This window comes from Ictidomys tridecemlineatus, chromosome 4, assembly GCF_052094955.1.
Source record: "Ictidomys tridecemlineatus isolate mIctTri1 chromosome 4, mIctTri1.hap1, whole genome shotgun sequence".
Classification (NCBI taxonomy): domain Eukaryota; kingdom Metazoa; phylum Chordata; class Mammalia; order Rodentia; family Sciuridae; genus Ictidomys; species Ictidomys tridecemlineatus.
Genome location: NC_135480.1, coordinates 82,364,248 through 82,388,063, shown reverse-complemented (window position 1 = coordinate 82,388,063; position 23,816 = coordinate 82,364,248). Strand labels below are relative to the sequence as shown.

The window sequence follows — 23,816 nt, the reverse complement described above, 5'->3', positions numbered from 1 at the left end:
TACCTGAGCATATCTTTTCCTGCTAATTAATGGAAATAAAAGTCCAACATGTAGGAACTATAACTTCCTTACCTATCCTACATTTCTGATTTTTGTTTTAATGACTTCCTTCTTTACTTGTTTTCATCTTAATGGTAGGTTGTAATTTAAAGAAATATTAAGTGGAGAGTACAAAGAGTTGACCTATACTCCCTCACATGCAGTGTCACCTATTATTAACCTCTTGGATTACTTTGACACCTTTGTAATAGTTGATGAGCCAGCAATGATATATTATCATTGAGTGTAACTCACAGATCACATTAGGACTTTGTGTTGTACTTTCTTTGAGTTTTGACAAATGTATGATATGTATCCACCATTACAGTATCTTACAGAACAGTTTCATTATCCTAACAATATCCTATATTTATCCCTCCCTTCTTCCCCTGAACTCTTAGAAACCACTGAGGTTTTCTTTTTTGGGGGGGGAGGAGGTCTTCAGTTTTGCCTTTGCTAAAATGTCACACAGTTGGAATCATGTAGCCTATAACTTTCCATATTGGTTTCTTTCATTTAACAGGATGCATTTTAAGTTCCTCCATGTCTAATCATGGCATGTTAGCTTATTTTTTTATATCTGAATAATATTCCATGTGTGGATTTACAACAGTTTAGCCATTCACCCACTGAAAGATATCTTGGTTGCTTCCATGTTTGGGCAATTATGAATAAAGCTGCTATAAATATTTGTGTGCAGATTTTTCTCTAAACATAAGTTTTCACTTCATTTTGAATCAAAGAGTTCTGGGCTCACTTTTAGTACTAAGTATCTCTGCTTTGGGGGAAAATATATCTGACTTTTTATGCAATATATTTTATTTTGTGGGTTCTTAATTAAAACTTTTACTTCTATCATATACTCACTTCTCCTTATATTCAATGATTTTATCTTTATAAGCGGATTGACCTCACTTGTAACCATATTCATGCCTTTCCCCTCTTGAGTTAGTATATTCCACTACTCATTCAATACTCTGTTACTATTCTGTTACATGTTTCCCAGTAAAAATCAAAGTACTATACTCAGACTCCTGCAGTATAGTAAAATTACTCTTACTGAAGTTATTGTTAACCTTTTCTTTACCCAAATGCTCTTCAGTTATTTTATTAACCTAATATTGCTGTGCTGATTGCTACCATTGGCCACTCTCACTTTCAGGTTGCTCTTCTATTTTACTTTCTGTGGTACCACTCTCTCCTGGCTTCCCTTGTAATATTATTTTCTTTTCCATTTGCCATGTAAATTTTGATGTTTTCAGGTATTCCATCCTCAACTACCTTTGTTTTGCTTGTGCTGGGAAAGACTCCCCATTACTCCAATATGTAGGAAAAAATTCCAAAACTTTTATTGCCATGAAAGATTTCTAAACATAAGTCACAAATTTTTATCATTTTATTGTCCTTTTTTTAAATCATGGTATCTTTCAGAGGTCTCAGATTCAATGTGTATGAAACTGAATGATTGAGATGTATTGTGAAGGAGTTTAGTGTCTGGAGGAACAGCTGTTGTGGTGGTTACATAATTTTATACATTGATCAGAACTGTAATCAAAAAAAGTTTTTGATGTGTAAAATCATAAAGCCCAATCAAATAAAGCAAGTGAGTGTCCCCACTTCCAAAAAATAAATAAATAAAATTGATTGGTTAACCAACATCCTCTGTCTTCATATTCCCAGTACCTTTGGGACTTGATGACACATAGAAACTCATTATTAGTTGAGTGATTAAGATAAGTTGAGTGATTAAGTGATTGAAGACTGTTGAGTTTTATAATTCAAGACTCAGGTAAATATTGAACATGACCATATTTTTTCAAAATCAGACCAAAAAAGCCCCATATTTTAGGGTGATAATTTTTTTCTTTTTTGGAAGCTGAGTCTCACTAAGTTGCTTAGGACCTTGCTAAGTTGCTGAGGCTGTTTTGAACTTGTGATCCACTTGCCTCAGTTATCCTAAGCTGCTAGGATTATAGGCATGCACCATCATGCCCCACCTAGAATGATACCTTCTGTTTTAATGTTTTTTGTACTTATTAGTTTTAAGCCATATGTGAAGATAATAAAATTTAATATAAGCAATTTTCAATTTGCTAAGGGGTTATGTTCTGATAGTTACTATAAATTCTCATAAAATCAAAAATTTATTTTCTCATTAAAACAATAACCAATGTAGTGAATAATGAACACCACTTTGTGGCCAGGGGGAAATTGTAATTAAGCTAATATTCCCAGTTTAATTCTGCCAACTTTTATACAACTTTTTTATACAACCAACCATTCATATTTAACATACAATAAGAATTTGAACGAAGCATTTCCTAACTCCACATTGAGTATGCAATTTGAGGATCACTATCAGTGGTTAGTTCAGTTTTGCCTTTTGCAGTCAGCAGTCAACCTATAGGAAGATATTTTGTCATTTTCTCACTACCTCCCATTTGGCTCTGAGAAAACTATTACCTCAAAATAGTGTGATTTCCTCCTTGCTACATGGTTGAAGTTAGAGACAGTTATAGTCTTCTTCCCTTCTCATCAATCCCTATTAGTTTATTCTGAGACTGCAACTCCCAGAAAAGATAAGGTGGAAAGGAGAGGGGCAGTTGTCCATTGCATATCAGATCTGTATATTCACACACTGAAAATATTATACACAGAGCGGAAAATAGGAAAAGAATTCTGATCTGTATATATAAAATCTATATCCTACCATATATTTAGATCAACAGAACCTCATAAAGATGAGAAGATTACATTTTGGTTTACTAGTGCCTTGCTAGAATATTGGAAATTAGACTAAATGAACATCAACTTCATCCCCATCTAGCAATTAAAGAGAACCATTCTATCAACACAATAAAGAATGGGCCCAAGAATCACAAGTATCACAACCACTTATGTTAAATATTAAATCTTAGATCCCCTGCCTTGTTCTATAATAAGCAAAAGATACCAATGAAATCATGTTGGGGCAGTTAAGGTAAACTTGGAAAAAATTACCATGAAAAATATTTTATTAAAGGAAACAGAAGAAAACTAAAGTATTTGCTTTGCAATCTAATGTAAAGCAGTAGAAAGTCATAAGAAAAGCCTGATTTTAAGTAAAAGGGAACTGGCTAAGACAAAGAATTCCCAGAAAATTCAAAGTGTAAAGTCAGAAATAAAATCTATATTGGAAGCAGTAAAGAACAGAATTAACAGTACTGAAAATCATATCAATGATACATAGGATAAATCTGAGGTATTCTAATGTAGAGAAGAAAAAGTTATGAAGAAGATTAAATTCCTAGGGGGAGAGTGTAATGCACAGATAAAAGCCTCAAGTAAGAAAATTTTATAACTCTAGTGAGATATGTAAAGAAAGATTTGGCAGGGACAGGGGCTGAGGGTAACCAGGGATTATGAACACAGGAGTACTACTTAACCACTGAGTCACATCCCCAACTCTTTCTATTTTATTTTGAGACAGTCTCTCTTAAATTACCTACGGCCTCACTAAATTGCTAAGTTTGGCTTTGAACTTGCAATCCTTATTCCTCTGCCTCCCAAAGAGCTGAGATTGAAGGCATGCGCCACTAAGCCCAGCATAAAGGAAGATTTGAATGTACTAAACATTATTCCATATTTTTAGATAAGAAAACTTAAGATACGAATTCAAAGATAAAATATTCTGGAGTTACTTTCATAACACATAATAGGTGTTTTTTTCAAATTAAAGAGGCTCACATTCCTGATAAATTGATGAAAATACTTTGCATATTGATTTATGAAAGAACTATTTTTTCCAATTACAAGAATAAAGAAAACACCTCTAGCCATTCTTTTCAGAACTATAAAAATAATTTTAGGAATCATATGAATATGTTAAAATATTAAAAGAGGAAAAATCATAATTTGTTGGATTATAGAAAGGCATTTAATAATATTCATTCCCATACATGCTTTTTCATAAAAAAGCAAGTATTTAAAAATTAGTAATAGGAGAACATGTCCTTTACATGACAGTGTTTTAAATCAAGAGTTAACATCATAGTATAATGAGTCAGTAGTTAAAATGAGGAAGATAAAAGTATTTCTTAACTTGAAGAGTTTTGAACAATTTATTAAGACATTAAAGCAAAACATATGGTTCCCAACTTAAATGGTTTTGCCTAAGAATTTTTGACTTTACGGTAGTGTAAAAGCCATATGCATTCAGCATAAACCTTTTAATTTTCATCTTTTTCCAGACTACTGATATGCAATATGAAACACTCTTGAGATGCTGACCAGGGTAAATAATATAGGGTACTATGATAGGCAAGTTAAGTGTATTCTTGTTTTTTGTTGTTGTTTTTGTTTTTGTTTTTGTCTTTTCGTGGGGCTGGGGATTGAACCCAGGACCTCAGTTATACCTCCAGCCCAAGTTAGGATTGTTAAGTGAATTTCAACCTAACATTTTTAACTTAAAAATGAGTTTATTAGGATGTAACCCCATCATAAATCAAGGAGCATCTGTATTGAAAAGATATTATTTGAATGTAGTAAGTTTAATGTGTTTATACAAACTCAAAGTTTTTAACTTACTTAACCAAGGCTACAGAAGTTAAGAGAAGGAATATGAATAGTTTGAGAGCAGGAGTAATGTCATATACCTTTCTATAGTTTTCTTCAGATTCCTTTTCCCTACATACAGGCTAGGGGAATTTTTTTTAGAGTAGAAAAAGAAGTCGATTTCTTTTTCTGCCTTTTTTTTTTTAGAGAGTTTTTTAATATTTATTTTTTAGTTTTTGGTGGACACAACATCTTTTATTTTAATTGTTTTTTAATGTGGTGCTGAAGGATCGAACCCAGTGCCCAATGCATGCCAGGTGAGCACGCTACCGCTTAAGCCACATCACCAGTCCTCTGCCTCTGCTTCTTATACTAGGCTTATACCTCCATTCCGGAAGAAAGTACATCAACAATCACTATGCTTCTATCTAAGGGAATATTTATAAACTTTCTTTTGGTTCTTAAAATAGTAGTAAGAAGAATAGGGTTGAGAGAGATGGCAAAGACAATGCCCAAGAATCCCTTAATAGTATCATCTGCAGCTCTATAGTATCAGAGGAAGCTCATCTCCCACAAATATCCAAGAAAATCTGACCACTTTGAAATGAGTAAAAGATTTCAGAAGAATAACCAGATTCCTAATAAATGTGTAAAACTCAATGGTTTTCTTATATATAGCAATAAATATTCAGAAGACATGATCAGGAGAAATTCCATGTACTGTGACAACCAAAATAAATTTTCTGAGTCTAATCTTAAAAGCTTGGCTTTATAGGTACAAAAACAAACCCTACTATGAAATAGAAAAGAAAACATGTATAAGTGGGAAAATAAGCATGGCTCTGAAAGGTGCTATAGATAACACAAGAAGTTATTCTGAAATTAATTTTTGGTTCAGCTTTGCAAAACAATCTTGAAATTCACTTGGAATAACAAACCCATGAGAATAAATAAATTTTGAAAACAGTAAATTTAAAGAATTTTCCTTACCAGATATAAAAAATTATCATAAAATTGCAATAAGTAAAACAGTGTATTACTGGCCTGAGAATGATAGCCAGAGCAGTAGGAAGGGCACATGGTGCTGAAACAAAGTCCTATCCTGTGTGTGAAATTAATGTATAACAAATTACACATGGAAACCACCAGAATATTTAGACTATAAATGTGAAATGATGAAACTGATTAACTACTTTAGAAAAATCAAATTATGCATAAACACAAATATTATTAATTTTCTACTTATTTTTTTCAGTTTTTAAAATTATGGGGTGCAGAGGGGTCTGTGGCTTAGTGGTAGAATGTGAGCTTAACATGAAGGAAGCCCTGGATTCAATTCCCAGCACCACAAAATAAACAAAAACAATAAAATTATCATGGGGGAAAGTTTTTAACAATATTCCTAGAATATTGTTCTGCCTCTAATTATGTAAATTTTGATGTTATTTATTACACATTGTTTTTTCTTAATTTTAAGAAAAGAAATTTGAATGTTATTTTCTTCAACTTTCTATCCAAACTTAACTTCTGTATTCTGAAATATCAAATCAGTCTACCATGAATAACAATATCTACCTGAAATCTGGAGGCAGACACCCTAGATTCCAGCCCTTGTTCTAATACTTACCAGCTATGTGATCTTGAAAAATTTTTCATCCTCTCTGTATTTCAAGTTTCCTCAGAGGCTTATTGTGAGAAATAAGAAAATGCATGTAAGTGCTTAGAATGATGTCTGGCATGTACTTGCTCTATAATGTTATTATTTTTTCAATTTAAGATGCCAGAAAAATCATCCTACCAACACCCTGCATCCACTCAAAACAGTGAAGTCATGGCCTTCTTCCTGGCCTTTTTGAAGGTGATTCTGATTGCCATTGATAGGAAAGGTGATGGTTAGGGAAAAAACCCTCTCAAGGTGATTAAGGTCTTTGAAAAAAAGTGGCAGTTCAGAGCATTAGCACATTCAACACTGATAAATTCAGTGGGGTAAAAAATTCTGTTGCTGTTTGATAGTTAAGCTTAGGTGCAGAGGGATTGAATTTTATTTTCCTTAATATATTTTGGAAGTGTAAAATAGAGTTTAGGTGACTTTTTAAAAATTTTATCTTGAAACAGGGTCTGGGTAAGTTGTTCAAGCTGGCCTCAATTTTGCAATCGTCCTGCCTCAGCCTTCTGAATAGCTGGAAAGGAAGGCATTCAGTGATAAATTTTAATGCAAATAAAATTGCATACCAACTCTATTCTATATTCAGAGTCTGATGAAAATCTAGTAAAAGTTGAATCCTTTTGAAGTACTACTATATTTTATTTCCCAATTATGCTCTACTGATCATTAAGAAAATACTATAGTCAGTAATGACCGTGATTACTTCTGTTATGATTGTCAGTAATGATAGTTTACTCTAAAGTCTAAGGGTTTCTGTGAAAATTACCTGCTATTGCTATTTACTTTTATTACTATTTTATTTAGTCACTTTTGTACTTCCTATAGGTGTCTCCTTAGGAAAAATGCACTCTAAAATTTTCCCTAAAGCCTGAAAAAGTTATACAGCACTTTTAGAAACCAAAATATAAGTATAAAGTTTTTTTCCATGTTGAATTCCATCTTTTTTTCATTTCAGCCGGAAGGAAAGTCAAAATTCATGGTTGCCAACAATAGGTCTTATTGTAATTTAATCTCTTATAAACATCTTTCACATTTCCAGAAATACTCAGACTGCCCTTAATATGTCTTCACAGGTGCCCAAAGCAGTGAAAATGTTCTGTAATGAACATTCGGGATCAAAAAACAGGTTACATTTAATGTAGAGCATTACCACACCCCCATAGTAATCCCTAAATCCCAAAATAATAAGAATAGAATCACTGTCTGGCCTGTTACAACACATGATTTCATGTATGAAACTTGGTTAGTGATAAAACATGCTTATATAGCTGGCATGAGAAAGAAAAGACACAATTTTATAAATTTATGTGAAAAATCCCAAATCTGAGACAGTAGTAAGGGAAATGGAGTTTTATAGCCATTGTGGTTCTGGGTAGGGTATCAGTTTCCTGAATGATATTAAACGTAACATGTTTTACAGACTACAGTGTATTAAACAATCTATTTTTGGAGACTTTGTCTTCTCCTTTCTCATACCAGTTGTCCAATTAATAATTAAACTTAAGGGGCTGGGGCTGTAGCTCAGTGGTAGAGTACCTACATTGCATTCATGAGGCACTGGGTTCGATCCTCAGCACCACATAAAAATAAACATAAAATAAATAAATAAATGCATTCTGTCCAACTAACAAAAAAAAACCTTAAGTATCCAGGGTATGATTTTTACTTTTTTCATAATATATCCCCTAAAACTCTCAGAAAAACTTTCCCTTTATACATTTGGGAAATTTTGAAATTACATCTATAAACTTTGAATTAGAGGCCAGTAATTTGGAAAATGGAGGCCTAGTGACTACACAAGTCGGTAAGGCAGCTAAGATGATTACACTGTTTCTGATATAAATAGTATTGATTTCTTAGCATTAGAGAAGGAACCTATTATATTCAAGGAATTATTTTATTTACTAGATTCTAATATTTATCTTAAATTAATTTCAGATTCTTTTAGTGACCATTATACTCACTTTGAAAGAGTTGTGAAGGCCCTTCTGATCAATGCTTTAGATGAATCTTTTCTGGGATCATTGTATGGTAAGTTTATAGATAAATGGAACAACTTTATTTTTAATTTTCCCATTTTTTTAAACACTATCACTTTTAAAACTTGATTAAACAAAACTAAGGACAAACATTTTAAGGCATAAAAATTGTTCCTTCTAGAATGAATTATACCAAAAATACATTAATTTTAAAAGCTTGTTATTGTTTGTTATTTGAGATATTTAGTAGATAAGTTTGTGACAGGTCTTTGCCCTGAAAGAGTTTACAGTGAATTTAAGGATATGACATATACTCATAAAACAGAAAGGTGCCTAAACACCCATGTGCTCTCCTAGCTTAAGTTCTTTGAATTTCACTGACAGTTATATGTTGCTTTATACTTTTGTGCCTTTGTCCATGCTGTTGCTGTTACTTTTTATTTCAGATTTTCTGAGTGTAAAAGCATTCTACTATGAAGGTTATCTGTGACCCACAAAAGTGGTACTTTTCACTCTCTTATCTCTTATGGTAGAACTCATCATGTATTTGCAACTTTTTTGTATTCTATTTAAATATATTTTTCTTTTTTCCCCTACCAGAGTATGAGAGGAACTATATGTAGACTCATATTTTGCACTCAGCACAGAATTCTTTATTTAATAGACTAAAAGTATGTTGTGTTGAAAACCTACCTATGTGCCAAAATAAGATTTTAGTAATAATTTATGGAATAAATATTTATTGAATGCCTACTATGGACCAGACATTGTTTGAGAGTATAACTGCTAATACCCCTAGGGGGGAAAAATGTTTCCACAACAACTAGAAGGACTGTGTAACTAGAGTAGAATGAGTTGGGGGGAAAGGGAGATGAGTTCAGAAGAGTAGATATGGCATAGGTGGACTCTGTAAGCCATGTTTGTAAGGTATGGTTTGAATTTATATTGACTTAAAGAAACATGATAAATGTATTAGCTAGATTCGTTAAGAAAACATCAGTTCCTCTCTATATAAATAGAAAATATTTTATGAACCAAATCAGGAAGACATAAATGAGTGTATCAACTAAAAGGAAATGAGGGAAAGGACTAATCATAAATCAGTTCTGATTTGTTGGCACAGGAGTTACCACTGGATCAGTGGAAAGGCAGCAATGGCAGAGGGCCTTGAAAGCCTAGTCAGAACTTTTTTTTTTTCCTCGAGTTCAGTGGTTGATCCATGTTAGTTTTGTAAAAATAAGAATAAAAGAAGTAATTTGGTAGGCATTTTCATCTGGCTCTTTTTTTAAGAGTGTATTTTTATTTTTTTATACATTTTATTTTTTTATTTATTTTTATGTGGTGCTAAAGATGGAAGCCAGGACCTCACACCTGCAAGGCAAGCACTCTATCACAACCGTAGCCCCTGGCTCTTTTTTAATTAGAAAATAATGTAAAAGTTTGATGTTTACAAGGAGAAAAATAGAGCCTTTTACCCTGTTTTCTTGCCCTTATGCTTAGATTTCTTTTTACCCCATTACATTTTTTTTTTATAATTCAAAGTATTTCCAACCAACTAATCAGCCAACCATCCATCTTTCTAAAGCTATGGAAAGAGATCCTTAAATGTACAATTGCTTCAATATTGTATGTAGAAAAAGTGATTGTTTTATTGTTGTTGTTTACCCCCTAAACAGATGGCACCAGGCAAAAATCATATGCACAAGATATGTTGACATCTCTTCATTATTTGGATAATCGCTTTGTTCAGCCCCGTCTAGAGAGTTTAGCTTCTAGAAGTCGTTGGAAAGAGCAATATAAGGTATAATTTGTTTTTAATTTTGGTTGGGTGGGGATGGGACCTCTCAAGTCAGTGGGGTATATAGACCTCTCAAGATTTCAATATCCAGTCAGATGGAATAGTCTTCTAAAGTATAGGCATTTGTCTTTTTTGGGTAATTCTTTTCTAATAGCTGTTATTGTTTTAATCATCCACACTATCTAATCTGTTCAATAATTAGATGGTTTTAAATGATAAACAACTTTGGAACATCTCAGGGCTTAGCCTATCTTTTAAAACCAGGAGATTGTCTCACACAATGTTAATTGTTATTTCAGAAGAGATAGTTCTATAGACAGAGAACTTTGAGAAACAGTGGTTTAATTTACACTGGTTTCAGCCAGATATGATGGTGCATGCCTGTAATCCCAGCAGCACAGAAGGCTGAGGCAGGAAGATCTCAAGTTCAAAGCCAGCCTCAGCAAAAGTGAAGTACTAAGCAACTCAGTGAGACCCTGTCTCTAAATAAAATACAAAATAGGGTTGGGGATGTGGCTCAGTGGTCGAGTGCCCTGAATTTGATTGCTGGTTACCGAGCCGCCTCTCCACCCAACCCCCACCCCCCCAAAAAATCTTGTTTCTTTACTGGAGGACTTTATAGGAGCACTAATATTTGAATTTGTACTGTATATCTTCAGTAGGGAGTTTAGAATGCAATGCTTCCACATTTGTGTTTTACTATAAGGTTCCTTTGTATGAAATACCTGGATGTTTGATTTTCATGAAACAATTTGAAAAACATTGTCCTACGTGGTGTTTGGCATACTTCTTTATCTTAAATTTTGTTATTCTACCAATTTGGGGGATTCACCTTTTTAATTTATAAGATTTCCTGGATTCCATGTTATTTTCTAGATTTCTTGCTTATAATCTCTAATAGTAGAAGATATACTATATGATTTTTCAGGGTCTTTATATTTCTACTTCTAATATTCTATGATCAAGAAGGAAAATGGTAGAAAATGGAAGTTCAAGCCCCTTAAGATACCTCTATTACTTTATCATTAGCTAGCTACCTCATTTATCAGAAGATGTGGTTCCATTCAAGGCCTGTTCATTCTTGAATTACATGATGATAAATTTGCCATCGATGCTTAAGTTTCAGAGATGGCTATGGGATTACAGGATTAGGAGACTTCAAGTTAGAGGATGGCTTGAGTTTAGGGTCAGCATATATATATCTTTTTGATTTGGGGTAAAGTTTTAACCTCTCTGAGCCTGTTTTATCCTCAGATATGGAAAATGTTTATCTACTCTGAAGGGAAATATTCACTTACTTTGAAGATAAATGTATAGCAGAGCTTTTATAATATGCATAAAATTACTTTAATAGAAAGAAAATAGTATATATTTCTAGAACATTTATCTTTTACCAAGTAATTTACATGGAAAGTAAACTTATTTAATCTTCAAAGAACCACATAAGGAAGTCACTGTTTTTCTCCTAAACTTTACAAATAAAGAAACTGTAACTCAGAAAAATTAAGTAACCTAAGATTGTACAACTATTACTTTATACAGGCCAACATTTAAACTTAATAGTCAGACTCTTAAAACCCATACTTTTATGCTACATTATGCTTTACTATACTATGATAGATTATAGTGAATTTATACCACCCCATGCTAAAGTAACTGTCAGATGTACAAAAATATTATAGACAGATAATTCAGGAAGATCATAAAATGAGCTGAGTTATACTGTAAAAGATAAGAAATAACAAACAAACAAATAATAAAATCACAATACTTTAGCCCAACAAAGTTTGTCACTTATATGTCCAGTGTGAGTCATCAAGAGTTCTCTGCTCATTGCAGTCACTCAGAAAATCAAAATGACAGAGCTTTCAACTCATGTTTCATCTCAGCATGTGTGTGCTTCCATGAGTACCACAAACACAGGAAGGAAAGGTGGTTAGTCAGGTATTCAGGCTGAATTTCAGCCTGTAAGTGACAGGTCAGAAAGTGTTGTGAAGTATGATAAATATGAAAGTTAAACAAAAACAATGTTTTAAGTGTATTAGAAACTTAATTACCATTGACTGGTAGAAGATGCATATGTATATTAGTAACCATGTAAATATGCTCATGAGTGCATTTCAAATTTTGTAGTAAAACCTAATATACACTACTAATTAGAACAGTAGTGTCTAACACAAACCTAGGTTATAAGCATAATTACTCAGGTTTAAATAACTTCACAGCTTAAGGAAGCTTATTGTTGCACACTAAGTGTTTTCTCAGTCTTTTACTCATTAAATAATTCCAACTATTAGACTGTTCTTATCAGTATTGGATAAGTAAAAACCTTAGTTCCTATGTGATTATTTTCATAAGACTATAGCAAGTAACCAGAGAGGATTAAATCATTTCTTGAATATTTTGTGGAAATATGATATAACTCATATAATGGAGAATGGATGATTTTTTTTCTCAATTTTTATGTAGCTTAAATTAACTCATCTTGTTCTTATCCTGATTTTATGATGCTCATTTTTCTTATTTTTAATACCTTATTGATGTTAATTAGAAATAAAAAGTAGAAAAGAAGTAAATTAAAATCCATTGAGAACAATACTTCATACACTAAGTAGTAACTCTTATAAAAGAGATATGAAACATTTTTTTCCTAGTCTTGACTATTTTTAAGAGCCGGGACTAAAAATTCATGTTTAAGCGACTGGAATATAGCTCAGTAGTAGAGCCCATGCCTCATATGCAGGTATCCCTGAGTTTGATCCCAATACTGAAAAAAAAAATTATTCTTTCATTTAAAATTAATACCAACTCTGTGCTCAGTATTAAGAAATATCAATAGACTTTGCTCTTATATTTTGATTCCTAAGATATATTTAATTGGGTTAATTCTTATTTTTTTAAGCGCCCTTATATTTTTAAATTGTTTTCAGGAGCGGGTAGAAAATTATTCTAATGTGAGTATCCATTGGAAGAATCCTGAAAACTGTTCCTGTCAGGCTTGTGGATTGCATCGCCACTGCAAATATTCAGTGCATTTATCAGGAAAGTTGTATAATACCAGGACTATGGAAACAGATGATTTTATGTCACATGATAAACAGGTATTTTTTATCTTACTTTGGTTTTCAATGTTTAGAAATTTTCAGTTCATAAGTTTTCACAAATAACCCTAAGTAATTTTCACATAGAGAAAATACTAGAAGGAAAAAGAGTGCAGGTTTTTTTAATGTGAAAATATGTGTTATATAGCATATTCTTTCCAAATTCTGTGAGATAATAAAATCAGTGCATCTTTTCTAAGTATGTACATCACCCAAATGGTGAGAGGAGGAGAAAACAGGATAAGGATGATAAGGAAGATTACTGGGAAGAGCAAGTACAAGTTGTCTTTGACTCCAAAGCAGAATTTGACTGATGTGAAAACTTTTATGGTAGTTAATTCACCAAATTGGTAGTCCACAAGTTACTAATTGAAGGTGCCTATTCATCCTATCATAAGATAATTAAACTTAGACTATAACAGAAGCATTTCAGGATTCAGAGCAGTTACCACATGCTTAAGTTGATGCTATGAAGAATAAGTGTTTGACACACAAGAACATAGAATACAATGTGAACAAATGCTGACTATTTCTCTTTATTTGTTTAATTTTACTTTATAAGAATACTCCATTTATAAATACTACTGATTGTGCATATTCTTGGAGCATGTGTCTGTGTGTGGAGAAATAGAAACCTAAAGTTGTCTCTGAATTCTCCAAGTTATTAAGGTGGAAATACTAGTTATTTGAATTATTCTACTAAATTGAGTAGTATGATTCCTCAGTACTATTATGCAATAATTGACCAGATCCCTCTGGATGCAAGAATCATTTGGAAAATTTTAATTTGTTTGTCAAGTTACTATAAAAATGTTTCTTTTCTCAGTATAATTATACATATATCCCCATTGTTTAAAACTGGTTTATAACTCTTTATGAGACAAGACATCTAGAATCTGAGAAAAAGTGGTTTAATACTTAAAGGACCATTTTCTGGTGCATAAATCAAAGATATTACTGTGCATTCATAGTCCTTGCTATCTATAACTAATACTAAAGTGAAGTTGGAAAATTAATTCCAGAGCTCTGACATTCCTGTAAAGGAATAAGATTGTATATAAAATGGTTGATTGAAATGTCTGAAGAATAAAATGTCTCATGAAATAAAAGTCATATCATGAAAAATATTAAAGTTAAATAGAATTTTTATTCTATTTTAAGGTATGGAAATAAAACTACCTGAAGATGCCAGTTGATATGTCTTAAAATAGCAAAGTATTTTTAAATCAAATGATAAAATGCAACATTGTCAAGGTTATATCAGAACTAGTAAGTTCAAGGAAAGTAAGATTCCTAGAGGAAGAAAGGGTTTGATATATATTTTTAAATATTGGATGGCTACATATAACTAGAGTTGAAAGCTATATATAGTAGTGCCTAAAATTTGTTCTATGCAGAGCAGGTCAATATAAACACAAGTTGATATGATCATGAAATTAATTGAAGTATTATTTATAAGCATTGATATACAAAAATTAGAAATAATTCAAATAAAATATTAAGGAAGTGTTGTGATTAATAGTCTGTGATACATCAGCATTGCATGATAGAATATAACTATTAAAATAATATTTTGAAGGTTATATACTATAGCTAAATGAAAGTGAAATAATAAGCAGTGTATATGCTGTGCTTGCATTATGTAAGAATGTATGTATATATAAATAACTACATGCAAACATTAACCTAGTTATTGTGTATGTTAAATGACTGGTATTGAAATTTTTTAGTATTAAATTGTTGCTTCATTAAATGTTTCTTCAAAAGGAAGACTCACTAAAATTTTTTATATCCTATTGAACTGTGGTATCAATGCATTTATGTAAAGAAAGAAAAAGAGAAATCAACGTATTTATAATCTAGGGCATAACTGTGCCCACCCCCACGTCCATCCTCAGGTGATTTTGAAAACTAATTCTCCATTTTGTGGTTCTGCTTATAGATATATAAAGTCAAAACTCTAGGATTAACTAGAGTTCTTTTTAAAGGTACAAATAATACTTTAAAAGAATTCACTTAACAGTGAATATATTTAATGATAAAACTTTTCCCCTCAACAGAGATTAGCTTCTTTGAAAGAAAGGATGCTTTGATTAAAGGTAGAATTAATGGGAGTAACTTAGTTACAGCAGTGTAGGGTAGGGTACTGAAATGAGAGACCTGGACCACAAGATTGTGGTGAAATCTGAGGGCATAAATGAGAAGAAAGGAAAGAGATGTTCAACTTGAAAAGCACTCAGAGAACTATATATTGAATCAGTTTTCACTTTGTCCAGTCTGTCTGGAATTCTTAAGATGTTTAATATCTGAAGGGAAGAAGTAGTGATTTTGAGAAAAGTAGCAGTGGTAATGTGTCCAGGCAAAATAAGCAGACCAAGAGAAAATAGAATCCCTTCACTGTTCTATCACACTGTTTCTGGAAACCTAGAAACATAAAACAAACTTCTTTTTTCTTTCCTTGAGAATCCTTTTTTTTCCCCCTTTGTCCTACATACTTTAACTTCCACAGAGAGCTAAGCTCCTCTGTATATAAATGAGAACCTAGAAAAATATCCTCAAAACCTACCAAGTCTGCTTAATGAAAGTTTCATTCTTTTCCTTGCCCTAGGGTGTTAGCCTATGTAAATATACATACCCACATAACATAGCTAATAAATTACAACTCAGATGCCTTCTGTGTTTTGTAATTTAGTATCGTCTGCTTCTGGAAAAATTTGTTAACAATTTTTAGTTCTGTTTCCAATCTCTGGATATATATGATCAGTCAGTTCACATTGATAACTGAAGTGACTCAATTATTTATCAGTTCACAGAACTGTGAACCCTGTATAGTGGATTAGAAATTGGGCTGGGTTTGTGGCTCAGTGGTAGAGTGCTTGCCTAGCATGTGTGAGGCACGGGGTTCAATACCCGGCAACACATAAAAATAAATAAAATAAAGGTATTGTGTTTAAAAAAAAGAAAGAAATCACTTATATATCATATTGCTTATCTGCTTTGTGAACACTCAGCACTTATTTTTCTGTCTCTGGCAAATATTTTATCCTATCTTTCTTAATTAAATAGTTTTCTATTATAAAAAAATATACTGAGATAACCAAAATAGTTTGTGAATATATTTCTGGACATTTAAATAAGGAAACTATTCTAAGCACAGATTAGATTTACCTGTTTCAGTACTTAATACAAATGGAATACTACACTGTAAGGTATGTTTTACTGGATTCTTTAATTCCTATGATGAAGCACAGTGGGCTGTAACAGTACACTAAACACAGAATGAGGTAAGGGGATAAGTTCACTTGGAATATTACACATATAACATGCATCTACTGTATTCTATGAAAACTTATAAAAGTAGGGCTCTTTCATATAAAATGAGATTTTTCCATAGAAAATGTGATCATATTTGGAGGGTATATGGCATGAGAATATTCTAAAGGTAATTCAGGATTTTCTGACTTTTATAAAGGTAAGTAGAAGTCAAGAGGGCAGGAATTAAAATGAAAAGATGTTTTTAAAAAATACTAAAGAATTGAGATAAGAATTTTTAAACACCTTTCCTTCCCTTTTGTTTAACTTTAAAATCCCATAAGATAAATTCTTTTTGTTTTTGTTAAAATATAGAATACAGTATGATGAAACTACACATCTCAATATTATTTGACCATATTTTATTCCAGAACATCTATAGGAGACGTCTTTCACAATCTACTATAATGGCAGAAGTAGAAACACACAGGCTACTACTAACAGTAGCCATGGCAGCTGTTGTGATTCCTTTTTATTTAAAGTGGGGTGTATTGGCAATTGAATTGTTGAAATGTCATTTACCACCAGGATTGGTTTGATAATAATGCTAAAATGGAAAAGCTACTTTAATAAGCAAGCTGAGACGATAATACCTGTTTTACTTCTGATGATCCAAAAAAACAGGAAGGTTTTTGCAGAAGTATGAATGGAAATCTGAACATGCTTTTCTTTAACTTTGGGGGATTTTAGGAAAGGTTATAAGGTGCCCAAAATATTATCTCAACAAGAAAATGTGTCAAAGATCTGGATATTGCCAATCATAATATAACAAATTCATTTTTTGTAACAAATTCTTGGCTTCTCTGTTGAAAATCCTTATGTGTTTTCTCCCTTGCAGTATAGCTTCAGAAGAAAAGTAAGTTCTTTATCAGAAATAATGCAAGTTTGTAGATAAGTATTAAAGCTTATTGTACTTATACTGCACAATCCATTATATGTTTAAGCATAGAGACAAATACATAAGTGAATAAGACATTTATTTATTCAAGTTACTCCATGATAATATTATGATCATGTCAGAATTTTGGGACCCCCTTCTGATATTTTCTACAATGAGTGAAATAATGTAGGTTAAAATATATTTCATTTGGTTAGTGCAATGATGCTATCTTCCTATTTTAGCAATAGGTTTGTATAACAAACGACAGGCATTCAAAACATTCTGAAGGAAAAAATGTTCTGGTTGGTTGATTTCCAAAAAAAAATATTTTTAATCATAAATCCTAGAAGTCCATATAAACTTAGAAATTTATATTCTTACAGCTGACAGACAATAAAGTATCAATGCACCTTATTCACACACTACATTGATTAAAGCAACAAATAAAGCAAAAGTTATTTTTGCTTTACAAAGTTTTGGAGTGGGGAGTATTTAGTAAAAAATTTCCGTTTTAAATGTTGGTGTGATATAAGAGTTTGCTTCACTTTTATATGTTGCTTATAATTAGCAAATGATTGCAAATCAAGCATTTTTAACTCAGTTAATATGTACATATATTACTTTCATGTCCTTTCTTGCTTCCATGTATGTTCATCTTTCTCCCTTACAAGCCATTTCTCTCTTCCTTCCCAGACTGGGTTAAATGTGTTTTCAAGACTTAGTTTGGGCATAACTGATTTGGGAACTTGTTTCTTCTCTGGGTTGGGTTAAGTGCCCCTCCTCCTCATTAGCCTCTTGATAACATCTTGTATATAATTCTCCCAAGACTATAAGCTCCCTAATAAATAGCATATCTTTTTTCTCTTATCTCCAGTGACTAGTTATATAAATAAAAGAAGAAAAGTAATCACTATATAAACAAAATAAATAAGAATGCATTTTCTAGGTTCTAATGTTAAAGAAAATCTGAAAACAAGAATTACTACTATATTATCACTTCATAGATGATACAGTAATGTTTATTTCTTGATATAGGTGTTTACTGTTGGCAGAATATGTGCTGATCGTACCAGAATTTATCATAAACTGAAACATTTTAAGTTCAAACTCTACCAGGAATGTTGCTCTCTTGCAAAGACAGAAGAAGTTGAGGATGAACAGGTTAAAGAAACAGTGGAAAGAATTTTCAGTCAGTCAAAAGAAAATGGCTGGATTAAAGAGGTAAGGTGAATATAGAAGAACCCTCTCATTCTGTAGATTCTGGAGCCTAATTATGATCAGGAAAAACCCACAAATTATTAGAAGACAGTGAAATTTAAAAGACAATCTTTTCTTCCCCCCATTTTTTTGTATTTTCTCTTCTTTCACACATTCCTTTCATGCTTATCATTACCCTACCCTGAATAGATGTCCTGATATTCCAAGAATTCACTCAGTTCATCAGATAAATTTTAATTAATAATTAGTTTGTCCCTTAGTGAAGGATCTCTATCCTTTCATATATGTATTCCATATATATGTATCCCCTTATTTTCTTTGACAAGCTATAGGACTCAACTTTGCTTATCTGCTTCCTATTCTTTAGAACAGTTCTTGTGACCTGAGAGTGAAGAAGTACCTGGTGCCAATCTGAGGAAAGGATCTTCGCTGCCAGTTCTAATACCACCCACATCCTCTTCTTGAGGACATGGGACTGAGCAGTGAGCAATGTAACTGAAGATCAAGGGGAATGCGGAGGTTTCAGGCCATCACACTGATTTTGATTTCCCCATATTCTGTTGATCACTAAATTTGATATCAGGAATAGAATGGGGTTTTGAAGAGTGCACCCCAAAGATCTACTGGCAGCTCATAGCTCTGGTCTGCTCACAGAGCTTTTAGAATTGTTTATAGTGCACGAAAAGAATACTAATATGATTGCAGTCTTCTAAAACAAGTCTAGTTACATGGATAAGTAAAAGAGAACAAACAGTAGATTTCAGGCACCTCAGATCAATGGTATATTCTTAAAAAAAAAAAAAAAACCTGCTTGAGATCCATTGCCTAGGCTAGATCATAGGGAAATTTGTAGGTGGGAGCAAGGGTGGCAATAGATCTTGGCAAACAAACTTCTGCAGAGGGAAAGAAAAACAATAAAACAAATTTCTTAGAACATATCATCTTCAGTGGAGGTCTTCTCGTCTAGAGAATGATTTCATGGTTGGTTTCCATTTTGACCATAATTTTCCCACTTCATACTACCACCTAGTGATCTTGCTCACCTCTGACACCTTGATCCTTAAGTCTTCTTTCATTCATTTTACTCTCTTCATATTTTTATCTTTTCCTTTGCTTCTACTTTGCCTACTTCAGATCTCCTCCCATCCTGCCTGGGCTTTTCCATTTGTGCTCTTCCATAAGGGAAGAACCATCATTTATCCAGTAACACATCTTCATTTTCCTAGATGTTAAATTCTTAAGTGTTTTTATTGATGCCTTTAGAGGTTGCCAACCCTCTAGTGAAATTGGAAAACCTATTGTGATACTACAGTTAAAAAGGATTGTGTACTAGGGATAGAAAAAATCACTTTGTACTTATCATTTATATTATGTAATATTATATTTGGGAAACCTTAAATTTCTTGAAAAAACAAAAAGCATTTCCAAATTATGTACCTTCAAGAAAGTTTAACCAGGTTTGGGACAACAGAAGGGTCCTGGAATAAGAAAAATATTCTTAGGGAGGAAAATAACCAAATTTCACATTATGCATATAGAGAATAACAATTAGCATTAGGCAATGAAGGCATTTCAAGATTATACATGTTTAGGACAATATACATATTTTTCATATTAAAATAGCAAAGAGCTTCATTTTCTTTTTGAGATTTTTCCCTCACTTTAAAAAATATTTGTCTATGAGAGTTTCTCCAGAGGTTTCCTAGAAACCATGAGATTTATAGCCAACATAAACCGATATGCAGTTTTTTGTGCTGTGATAAAATTTCAGAATTTATCAAATTTGTTTACTCTGATTTTATCGCCCTCACTCTGTTTATCCTTCTCTGTGTGAGCCTTTACGTGACAACACTGCATGTGTTTTGTGATGCTTCCTTTCACTGGCTGCAATCTTGTGGCCATAGTTACTCTGACCCTTTAGAATGTCTGGGCTCAGTGCAACTTGAATGCCTATCTCAGTGGCTATTTCTGCTTTCACCCCCCAATTAAACCAGATCCTTCTTTTGCTTTATATAAAGTATTTGTTCCTATCTTTCTGTTCCCAGCTTGTGTTCCACACTTTGCTTTTACCCTTACCTATCCCTTCTCTTCCGAGCACTTTTCTTCCATTACCTGAGGGTATCTTGGTGTGTTCTCAAACACCTGACTTCATTCTTCTTGTTTTTACTCCATAGCACTGAATGAGGATTATCTGTTTCAGTCTATTTATACTAAAGGAATGTAGAAGTAACTCAAATATAAAAAAGAAGAAGTGATAGGAACATTTAATAAAACCAAAATACATAGCAAATACATATGTCTCATTTTTAAATAATATGTGACAGGCAAAATCCTAACTCATGTTTTTTTTATTAAGAGGAAAGTTCATATAATGATGCAGTTTCCTAGGAATTGAAAATAAGATTGTTGGGGTGGGGTAATAGATATATGAACACCAGGAAGTGATGAAAGTATGTTATATTAAGTCAGTTTTGCACTTGGATCTGACATAATTTTCTTATATACACATATGAATATTCCACAGTGAATCTCACCATCATGTACATCCACTAGTCTAGGGTCCTAATTAGAATAAGATATATTCCATGCTTGTATAATTATATCAAAATGGATTCTACTGTCATGTATAACTAAAAAGAGCCAATAAAATAAAAAATAAATTCTAAATTTATTGCATAAAAGTTATTATATAAAGAAGAACTTTAAATTATAACTAAAAACTCTTCCCTTTTCTTAAATCGTTCTAATTTCTTCTCTTTTCCCCGTACCTTTTAACTTTCCTTTTTTTCCCCCATCCTTTAAGATGATGTTTCTCAAAACATTGCCTTTGACAGCCTATATCAAAATCACCTAGTTTGTGAAAAAATATATAATCTCTGGCTTCATCTAAACTTATTGAATGAGAATCTTTGATGGTGTTAAACATCCAATGTTTTAAAAATTGAGTGATATACAAGGACCACTGCTTGAATTGAGTATATACAAGGACTACTGCTTGAAAGTACATATTACATTAGATTATATCTTCAGTTTCTCAAAGCTGCTTTGACAAATATATTCCTTTCTGTAGATCTAGGCTGCTACTTCTTAGTAAAGGACTCCAAGCTCCTTTTATTTTCTGACTGCTTTCCCACAGTCCCAACTGTTTATATTAGTAAGCCCATCTGGTACTATAAGAGAGTAGTCTTCATTATTAAAATAAGACCTAAACTCTCCAAATGCTCAGTATAAGAAGACCTAAGGGAGCTATATCTTTAGGTGGAGAAAATGGCAAAAGTAATACCAACTGTCTTTTTCTCTGTTTCACTGTCCCTTTTGAGGTTTTTTCATTTTTGTCATCAAAGCTGCTACCTTCTTGTCCCCCCTCCCCACTTTAAATCTCAGAAAGACTATACTACTATAATGATTAAATGCATGGATTTAAGTATTTGCTCTGCCATTTACTAGCAATAGAATTTGGAGGTTAAGTTAGTTTATTTCTATAAATCTAAAGTTTCTATAAAACAGGAATTAAATAATATGATTTAGGATTTTGATTTTGGAATTAAATAAGTAGCACATTTTAAACATTTATTATAGGTCCTAGCAATTAGAAAGTGATCAATTAATGTTAGCTATTATTTGTAATAAAAGCAAAGAGAGATTTTGCTTCCTTTATATATATTGGATAGAGCCAGATACTGTGGCACACAGCTGTAACCCCAGTTACTCAGGAGGCTGAAGCAGAAGGATAGAATGCCTGAGATCAGCCTAGGCAATGACCTTCTCCCAAAGTAAAATTTTAGAAAAAGAGCTAGGGACATATCTTAGTGGTAGAGTGTTTGCCTAGCATGCATGAGGTCCTGGGTTCAGTCCCACTATTGAAAAAAAAAAAAAAGATAAAAGATAAATTTAAATTTTCAGGAACAAATTTAATAAATAATAAAGAAAAACAACATAAAAGAAAAAAAATAATAATAATAAAAGATAATAAGAAGAAGATAAATAATAAGATAAAAGCATCAAGCAACTAAACTTTTAAAGTATACATTTCTTAAAGTACTTTACTTATATCTAGTAAAACCTATCCGAGACTAGGCCAAGAAAATTCCTAAGTAGTCTTATAAGTTATTCCTCCTCTTGTTCTTTTCTTCCTCCTTTCCTGAGAAGGTGATGTAATCAGAGATCTTGAGGTTATAAAAAAAGGTTTCATGGCCTTATCTAGAAGGAAGAAGGACTCCTCACATTCCCTTCTATAGATCTGTACCACCACAAGGTTCTTAGACATCTTCTCTCATCTTGATAGGGATAGACCCTCAGAGTTCATATCAAGAAACCATAAGATTACATAACCTCCTCAACTGAAGAAAGCATTTTGCACTCTGTATATCCCAAACTGAACTCATATATCTCTTTTGCTCCCCCCATCTACTTGTGAAATGGCCCTGCTCTTTCTCCTACTCTCTCACCTTGGTATCTCAAAATCATCCTTGACTCCTCTCTTAACTTGTTCCACCCTATTCCTTATCCTCCATCTTCATTTCTATCACTCAAATTTGGGCCCTCATGACCTAACTTGTAACCATAGGTTCATAATTGGTTGTGAAATAGTTCTAGAATGGCTGTTTTACCAGTTTCCTTAAAATATACCTCAGATCAGGTCAGTCCTCTGCTCCTAGATCTTTAGCACCATTCCATGGCCTGTCAAATTATTATTCTACTCCTTAACCTAGCATTTCATACTTTTTATTATCTGACCTTAATCTCTTTAGTTCAATCTTATCTCTCTCAATTCCTTAGAGTATAGTCAAAGCCCATACTTCCTTGTCAAGTTACTGTTGGATGAACATGTTATCTCTTGCAGAAAAATTTGCTAACTTTTTGCCTACAAAATCTTTGTGCCAAGGACAGCTTGAATGTTATTCTTTTCCAACCACTTCAGCAAACCATGACTTCTGAACCCTCATAATATGTTTTTACTCCTTCATGACACTTATTATGATTGTTAATAGTATAGTACTACTAAGCTCTAGTCTCCTTTGGGGCAGGGAAAGTATCTTTTCAAAATTCTGTACCTTATACAGTCATTAGTTTTGATATATATGTCCTATAAATATTTTTAATGTTATTAAAGTAATTAAATTTCTACTATAAATATTATAATGGAAAATTATAATTTGTGAATTATGAAATTAATTATACTATTGTTTGATTTTTTACCAATGCTTTCTATGAGTTAGGTATTTTTATTTGAAATTGAGTTCCTAACTATAATAAAAAGATATTTGTTCCCAATTACTATGAAATACAT

The 23,816-nt window shown here is 32.4% G+C and overlaps 1 protein-coding gene across 6 annotated transcripts in view; it reads left to right on the top strand.

The window, feature by feature from the left end:
• The window catches only part of Ccdc82 (coiled-coil domain containing 82), a 32,658-nt gene that overhangs the window by 7,807 nt on the left and 1,035 nt on the right, over positions 1-23,816 (top strand). For 4 of the 6 annotated variants that reach the window (XM_005338015.5, XM_021735082.3, XM_021735083.3 and 1 more), the window contains 4 exons: positions 8,177-8,269; positions 9,894-10,018; positions 12,946-13,116; positions 18,344-18,529. In XM_005338015.5, coding sequence (XP_005338072.1) covers positions 8,177-8,269; positions 9,894-10,018; positions 12,946-13,116; positions 18,344-18,529 — 575 coding nt within the window. Of the gene's footprint in view, positions 1-8,176; positions 8,270-8,663; positions 8,720-9,567; positions 9,596-9,893; positions 10,019-12,945; positions 13,117-18,343; positions 18,530-18,893; positions 23,801-23,816 lie in introns of those variants that run through there. The other 2 variants (XM_078046904.1, XM_078046905.1) reach the window with 2 other exon arrangements.